At 43.0% G+C, this 8,555-nt stretch overlaps 1 protein-coding gene across 1 annotated transcript; it reads right to left on the minus strand.

Moving 5' to 3' along the window:
- On the minus strand, positions 1–1,869 carry LOC119168494 (sulfotransferase ssu-1). The gene is made up of 2 exons (XM_037419897.2): positions 1,834–1,869; positions 1–1,046 (listed from the first exon to the last, which is right to left on the minus strand). The coding sequence occupies exons 1-2, from the start codon at positions 1,867–1,869 to the stop codon at positions 57–59; spliced, it is 1,026 nt and encodes a 341-aa protein (XP_037275794.2). The 3' UTR covers positions 1–56.
- Positions 1,870–8,555: the final 6,686 nt, after the last annotated feature.

Consider the following 8,555-nt stretch of genomic DNA (forward strand, 5'->3'; position numbering starts at 1 on the left):
ACTTCTGTTCTAAGCGCAGATAAAGTACACGGCATTTTGCCAATAGAGTAACGTTCTTACGGAAGGTCGACGTGCTTCCACAAGGTCATAACGTCTGAGTCTTGAGTTTTGAGAGTAATCCAAGCTTTCATCCGCTTAAGTTGTTCGGAAGAGAACTGGTTCTTCCAGTCACCTACGACACCCTTGCGCACGAGCTGCCCGCTCAGGAGGCTTTTCGCGGCGAGCTCTTTCGAAGAGCAGTTATTTGAATCCATATTTTTCAACTTGTTGCCCGGCGATATGTCGTCAGTTCCTCCAGGCCGCCCTGCAAGCGACGTGCCGTTCGATACTTTGATAGTGAAAGTCAACTTTCTCATGGATTCCAAACTCATTCCGTTAAGAACTTTCTCCAGGACGTCGGGATGCGTTCTCAGACGTTCGCCGTACTCTCGGGCGCCGAGGAAGTCGGCAATCCTGAGGACCGAGGTAGTGGGGTCCTTCTTCAAGTCCTCGTAAGTGAGGAACAGGACGTTCGGGTCGTTACGGTGGTCATACCACGAAAGCAGGTGATCAAAGTAGTCGCCGTAGGTGACCTTACCTCGCACGAACGCATCGACGAAGTTGTCGAAAGAACCACCGGTGAAGCGATACCATGGAAGTCCTTTACAGTGATGGTAGAAAGACACGCAACAGTCATAGGGATTCCGGGTGACGTAGATGTATTTGGCATTCGCCGAGTGGGGCTGCTTGTCGAAAGGCAGGTGGGTCTTGATGGGCACCGGTCGCTTCAGTCTGCGGGCGCCTTCGGCGCCAATGAATTCGAGGTACGTTGAGTTCCTCACTCGTTCTACTTCGTCCGGCGTCAGAGAGCCGCCAGATAATACGTTGATAGCGATGTGCTGCAGCCATGTTGTTCCACACTTGGGATAGCTGACGATAAATACGTCGCCTTCCAGAGGCTCGTAAGACAGCGCTGATCGAATATTCTCCGCAGCGAATACAGTGTGGAGGTAAAGACCTTCCACAATACGATGAGTGTCTTCGAAAGAAGTGCCAGGCTTTGTGACCTACGCATGGGAAAAACAAAGGAAGACAGCCTAATATTTGGACGCAAATGAAATGAAGATAATCTTGTCACTAATTAAGGCCGGACAGCCAAAATTGTATTAAATACGAGTAATAACGTTTGCATTCGATTAAACACGTTTGATTTGTTTGCATATGCTGGCATCATTTTATACAGACGTCTTAGTTCTTTCTCGCTGGTTACGCTTGCATAACACTCGTAATATTTTGCTTATCGTAAGCTTCTCAGAAAGGTTAGCTTAATTAAGAACAATTTTCTGATAAAAATGTCATTCACCATTTTCTTTTTTCACTATGAAGCAAGCTTTAAGGTGGCCGTTGATGTTCAATTTCCCGAGTACGCATTGCCAGTAAACCCAGTAGGAGAGGATGTATCCGTTGATAAATCAACGAAACTGGTGAAAACATTGTTCTAGAAACGTTCATTGCAAATATGACTCATTCCAGCTTTGAGGTATTGACTCAGGTAGTTAGTGTATTATTCCAACTGATAATGAGATTAGGCAATATCGTACTGCTATAAAATAGGCGTCATTGAGATGGGAAATAATAAGTTATAACGACGGCAATATTAACAGAAATATCTGCAGCCTCGCTCAAGTTTCAGTGTTCGTGTTTCATATGGGAGTTAACATTACTAAATCGGCGTACAGCAGGAAGTTGCAGAGCACACATTTAAAGAGGGCCTCCTGTCAGAAGACATAAATTGTATCGACATAAGGAGATCATATTTGGAATCAGCAAGAGCTCGTCAAAGATGGTACTCACAATTGTGGAAGCTTTTTCCCGGTCACACCCTGCCATATTCAGTGAATCAGTAAAAAACGAAGCAAGGCACTCAGCAGTTTCTTTAGTTACTTCGTGTGCCTAAATTACGAATGCCTGTGTTAAAACCCGCTGACTGAAAAGCGAGCGCCGCTTAAGATGAGACACGATGCGAATTTCTCTGGCCCGTATACGCGTAGAAATAACGACGCACTGAGCTTCCCGAGTGGCTTTGTGACACACGTATGTGAAATGAGGTCGCGCCTCAATCACGGTCCTTTTGTAAATTAATTAAAGATAAAAACAACAAATAAATAACGAACTACAGCCACGCACTGAAATGCATTCGGCACGCAAAAGCAGAAATCATTGGCAACGTAGCAGGCAACACCGGAAGGAGGTCTCGCACGTGCCGTTATGCCATCTTTATATGCGAAATAAATGAGCGTAGCCTGAGGCAATTTATGTATGTCTGGTCCCACGTGCTTGTACAGTTCTTTCGACGTGAAGTGGAGGTGCGCTACGCGACCCCCTCGTGTGACTCAGAACGGAAGCGACGTATATTATTGAGAGTAGTAAGCAATAAATGCGATATTGGTGCAGTAAATGAATGAATGAATGTCGCCTGTATTTATGATGTTATAATAGATAGATGGATAGATAGATAGATAGATAGATAGATAGATAGATAGATAGATAGATAGGTAGATAGATAGATAAATAGATAGATAGATAGATAGATAGATAGATAGATAGATAGATAGATATATAGATAGATAGATAGATAGATAGATAGATAGATAGATAGATAGATAGATAGATAGATAGATAGATAGATAGATAGATAGATAGATAGATAGATAGATAGATAGATAGATAGATAGATAGATAGATAGATAGATAGATAAGAGAATCGCCATCCACGATCGCCGTCCACGATCGCAGCGATTATGCAGCGATGCACTAAGAGCAAAAAAAAAAAAGTTGAAAGTAGAATCACGAGTTGGGCAAGTTGGTGGATCTTCATCGTGAATATTTTACAGCGCAATGAGTTAGATACGGAAGGTTAAGGGACACATCGCTGAACTCACAACGAAAACTTAATTGGAAAAGTAAAGGACATATAAGAGGAAAGTATGACTCTTCAAAAGTGCGCGCATGTGCACATCTGTTGCAACACAACTTGATTCATGTCTTGTCTAACAAGTATTTATATTCTTCATCTTGAATAGTGATTAGCGGATGATTTATGCTCTCGTTAATAGATCTAATGAGAAATGCTCCGGCTATTTCACGCGTGCTCAGATCAACATGTCTATATTTGATAGTTGTTTTTTGCAAGTGGGGCACACATCCGCATGGCCTACAATGAGGTGCCAAACGAGACGTCATCGTGACACCTGACAGCGTCACCTCATGCTCTAGTAAGCGAATGTTTACGCACCACTCCGTTTGGCCTACGTATTTGCAGCGGAAAGACGGGGAGAAGCTGGGAGCGCTGGGAGGGAAATTTTTTGTAAAAACGTTTTGTAAGCGCTAGATGATGTTTGTTTTACGTTTTATAGCACTGTATAGGCAAATATAAATTAGTGAAAAAAACTCACAGGCTTCTTTAGTTTTTCACATAAGACGACTCGAGGTCCAAACCCATCTTTTTATTCTCAGTCGACGTACTGATCCAGCCCCGCCATCTTTCGTACGCTTTCTGCACCCAACGAGGTTTCATTCCGCCTTCAGAATAAGAGGCGCCTCACCTGGATTTGCACGGCCTCTGAGGTTAGCTCACTATTGATTGGCTTGGTTTGTGGGGTTTAACGTCCCAAAACCACCATATGATTATGAGAGACGCCGTAGTGGAGGGCTCCGGGAATTTCGACCACCTGGGGTTCTTTAACGCACACCCAAATCTGAGCACATGGGCCTACAACATTTCCGCCTCCATCGGAAATGCAGCCGCCGCAGCCGGGATTCGATACCGCGACCTGCGGGTCAGCAGCCGAGTACCTTAGCCACTAGACCACCACGGCGGGGTAAGCACACCTTTGATCAAGCTGTGATGTCATTAGATGACGTCATAATATGGCGTTACGCACCTTCACGCCATAGCGACGTCATAATTTAGTGATCTTTGACGTTGTGTTGACGCATATGCTGATGTAATCAAGTGACGGTGATTTTTCGCAGCACTCGTATTATCGTCTTCATCGTCATGAGACGCCGATGGTCAATTATCGCATTTGATGAGGCATTTAAGGTTTTGGCCTTTACATATCAGCGGGTATTTTATACGCCAGAAAATAGCCTCTCGCCGGAAGCTGCAGTAGAGAGCAGTGCGCATCCATCTTCTGTTCCTTTTGGTCCTAGGCACCGTGCAGCTATAAAATGTCAGTTTTTTTGTGTGTTGATTACGGGGTTAATGCATGCCCATCACTTAGGTGGTAAGATTTCGCTGTTTTTATCGTCGCCTGAATTGCAGGCGAAGTGAGAAGTGCCTCCAATGTTTTGTGCAACACTAATACCTCATAGGGTGAAAAGTGCGTAAGTAGAGTTGGCTTTTAGGTATATAATGCTGACCGTAACTATACGTAATCTGAGTGTTCATTTCATCTTAATTGGGAGAGCTCTTTTTCCGGCCATTCGAGAATGACAAGATAACGCGCTTTTAATATTTTGACGCTCTCGAAACCGAAATAATATTTTTTTGACATAGAAGTTATCATAATTTTGTGCACCCTTTTATGGTGCTGGCGACACGTTCTTTGATAATGTCACCTCTGCACAATTCCATTCAAAATCTGGAGGTTCGCAGGGAATGCCAATTATCGTTCATGGCGAAATAGCCCCTTGTCTTGCTTTACAAATAATTGCTTGTTGATGCGTTGTTATTTATTTGACGTTTCATTTACTTTTCAGGATCTTCAATACCTGTCAAGACCTTGATGTCTTCAAGCTCTAACAGCCGACACAGCATCGTTGGTCGAAAGCGACAACAACGACCTTCGTTGTAGTATCATGCCACACATCGACGAATTACGTGATTTCATCTCGTAAGTTTGTGGGTATAAAATGGCAGCAGCAAGCACAGGACCGAGTTGACTGGTGGAACATGGGAGAGGCCTTTGTCCTGCAGTAGACATAGTCAGGCTGATGATAATGATGATGATAATTTTGTATTGTGGTTGGTCCGAAGGGCTGCGGTGGCGCTTTTGATTGGCTCAGAGTAGCGCTATTGCATAAATTGACCGTATATTATGGACTTCTCCGAGGTCCACAGAAGCAACCCAACATCTCCAAAAAACCCATATCCTGCAGTGGGCTTGTACCCTTGTAAAGATACAACAAATGCGCGTTAAAGATAACTTCAGTCACTGTGCCCTTTCTTGTATTTCCAGGCATGGTAGGAACAAGTAAGTTCTCTTTCCCTTCCACCTAATGTATTGTACATGAAGGGTGGGTTAGGTAGCGCAAGTAGAAAAATTTGAGAGTGGTATAATTCGCCAAGAAAAAGAAACTGCCATCGCATAAGACCAAGAAGCATACAATACAAGATGAAGTGCCCTGTCCTGGATATATATATATATATATATATATATATATATATATATATATATATATATATATATATATATATATATATATATATATATATATATATATATATATATATATATATATATATATATATATATATATATTGCTCTTGTCCGACGTTCTTTTTATTGCGCTATCTAGACATCTCTCACGTCTTGTTGGAAGGTTATTATTAAAGCGGTAATAACGCTATTTGGAAAGAATGCCAGTGATTGGTTGTTCATTCAAAAATTTGTTTTACAGTTGTAGTTATAGCAGAACTGCTCCATGGCGAGCTGTCCAAGCTTTCCTGGGGTAAGCACGGACAAGAGCAAGAGGAGAGAATCACAAAACACAAACGCAGTTGTTTTTGGTTGTGCGTTTCTGTTTTCTTAAATCCGTGTCAGCGCGCTTTAGACTTATTTCATCGTAAGTCTCTACCGACTAGCTGAGCTCTTATTGGTTGGGAGCTTTTCTTGGAGCTTTGTTTAAATAAATTATCTAGTCTTTCCTCTCTGTATGTCTATGCCGTTGCTCGTGCTCACCATGCCCGTCAGCTTGTCCGGAACACATTGACGGCTTCTCAACAAATAAAGAAGCCCCGTTACGACAAACGACATCACGAAGAACGTTTTTCAACGGGTTCTCTAGTTTTTCTCTGGTCTCCAACGCAACGTGTCGGCCTTTCTGGGAAGCTGCTTTCTCTTTTCGCGAGCCTACATCGCGTGCTTCGACAGGTAACAGATGTTACGTACGAAATTGCCCTGGATAATTTCACAACCTCGTCGCCACTGTTAACTTCTGACATAACCCACGTGTCAAGACTCAAGCACAACCACCCTCCTTGTACGGTGGCTCTATAGATGCGCCGGGTAGGCGCTTTTGCCGCCGGGGTTTGTGTTGCGTGGTTTTTCACTAACGTTTAGAGTGCGACAAATGTTAAAAGGCGTCTAGGAGAAAAGTGGAAGAAGTTGACGTTCTTGTGCGAGCTGCACTGTGACTTGCGAATGACTATTATTGCCACGTAAGAATGTTCTTGTCTCTCACTGTTCGCAAGCGTGCCAAAGTGGCTGCTGCTGTTATGAACGTTTGGTTTTTGCACTGCACTACACTATGATCGTCATGAAAGATATATTTGGTGCATTCAAACACTTAAGATAATAGTCAGAGGTGCATCGCCATCATCTTCATCATCATTGTCAAGAGGCACGTTCAAGCATACGTAAAACACATGGCCAATCCCCCAGAGTGGGTAAGCGCCATTCGTTTAGGCCATCATCATAATCATCACCTAGGCTATAGCAGCAGCAACTGCCTGACCGGTTCGGATCATCCTGCGTCACTAGCCACCGTTGGCATCGATTGACTCGTTTCAATTTATAGGTAAGTCAGCGATATTTATTATTTATTATTGGTTATAAACTGCATGAATCTAATGCCACTCTAACGATTACCGGTATACTGCGGAATCAGCAAACTAAATGATTCAGCCAGCATGTCGCACATGACCTTAAACTTAAACCTTCGAGCATCGTTCGCATGTCGACGTGCAGGCTTGAAGGAAGCTCGGGCGAATTACCCTCGAGTTTGAATTGGTTCGGGAACAGCAGCGTCACCGCCAACCAAAATGCTCCACCAGTCTCCCATCAGCGACGGCCCGACTTCGAAGCAGCATCAGCCGTTCTGGAGATTCTGGACAAGGCCCCATCTAAGAAGGCCGTACAACGAGCTTCCCTGCCGACTAGCAGTTCCTCAGATGAATCTCTTTCGTGCGTGTCGCTTAATTATGCCGTCGTTTCTAGGCATCTGATCACCACTAGCGATACCGCAATCGTGCTTCAGAAAAATATACATCGGCATAACCGGAATACTGATGATAATTAGTGCCATTAGAGCGGTTCTTCTAATATGGGGATGCAAGACTGGTCCTGATGATGAATTGCTTCAATATAGGTTAGAAAAAAAAAGACTCAGCAATAATAATAATATAGGTGAGCAGAGTCTTGCTTTGAGGCAGTCGGTGAAGATTCATGTTTAAAAAAATATATTTTGACGCATAATAAACGTGGATAAACTAGCGCAGTCATGAGGACGGGCTTCAAATTTTTGGTCATTGTGTTTCTTTGTCCGTGATCAGATGATGTGTACTGATGGGGTAGTTGGTGAGCCATGATATTTGATGAAGCAGCGTCAAAAGGACGCAATCACGCAGATATTAAAATCACGCTTGTGTTTGCGTCATTCCCATGTGTGCGTTATTGGGTCCTTTCGGTGCCGCATCATCCAATGTCCATGTTTAGTTTCTACTGTTTTCTTGAAATAGGATTGTAAACCGCTGTGATGGCCAAGCGCTGTTGCTACGACTGGCATGTTTACGCTTAATATAGGTTGAATGGTAGAGCAAATTATATAAAGAAAGATGGACTGCTGGGCGACTGCTGAGTGACTTGGCCGTCTGCACCATGTTTCCTGTTCCTTTGTAACAAAACAACCATTCGGGCAAGTTTGGAACGATTCGTTTTAAATGCAAAAAGGGGGGCGAAGTACTGAACAGGGACAAGAGGAGAGAAGGACAACGCATGCGCACACTGGCAACTGGAATTTTAATGTAGGAACAACACGTATATATCTTACACAATAACCATGTGTTGCAGTTTCTATCGCCTATAAGAAACAGAATGCGAGTTTTTCTTTGTGTTTTGTTTAGACGAATGCGCTTTCTGAATTTTTTCGACTAACAGGGGTAGTCATTTTATCTTTTCTAGGGCAAAGAAACTGCAAAACGTGGCTATTGTGTAAGATATATAAGTGTTACCGCTTCAATAAACTTCCAGTTGCGAGTGTTCGTCCGTGTCGTCGTTCTCTTATGTAGTCCCTGTTCTGCACTCGAGCTTACTTTTTGCATATAAAATGATTGGCGTTTCCCCGTTATCGTTATTTTTTGCACCACCATTCCAAGAGTGCGAACAAATTTAAATTGCAAGAAAAATTGTTGCGAAAACTCTGTAAGCTTTTCATAATACCTCGAATCGAGTGCACAAAAAATTTGAGATTGTATATTCACACAAAAAAAAACTCTTGCTATGTAATTGTTAGTGGGAGAATGTTTCAATCAATATTTCTGAGAAACGTGTTCTTAAGTGGTCATCTGTAAG

This window comes from Rhipicephalus microplus, chromosome 1 (genome assembly GCF_043290135.1).
Source record: "Rhipicephalus microplus isolate Deutch F79 chromosome 1, USDA_Rmic, whole genome shotgun sequence".
Taxonomy (NCBI): Eukaryota; Metazoa; Arthropoda; class Arachnida; order Ixodida; family Ixodidae; genus Rhipicephalus; species Rhipicephalus microplus.

What these genes read in the sequence shown, in the direction of transcription:
- LOC119168494 (XM_037419897.2), bottom strand. Translation starts at nt 1,869, where the DNA reads ATGGCAGGGTGTGACCGGGAAAAAGCTTCCACAATT. An exon ending in GGGAAAAAGCTTCCACAATT is followed by an intron (nt 1,047 to 1,833) that starts GTGAGTACCATC and finishes TCCCATGCGTAG; the next exon opens with GTCACAAAGCCTGGCACTTC.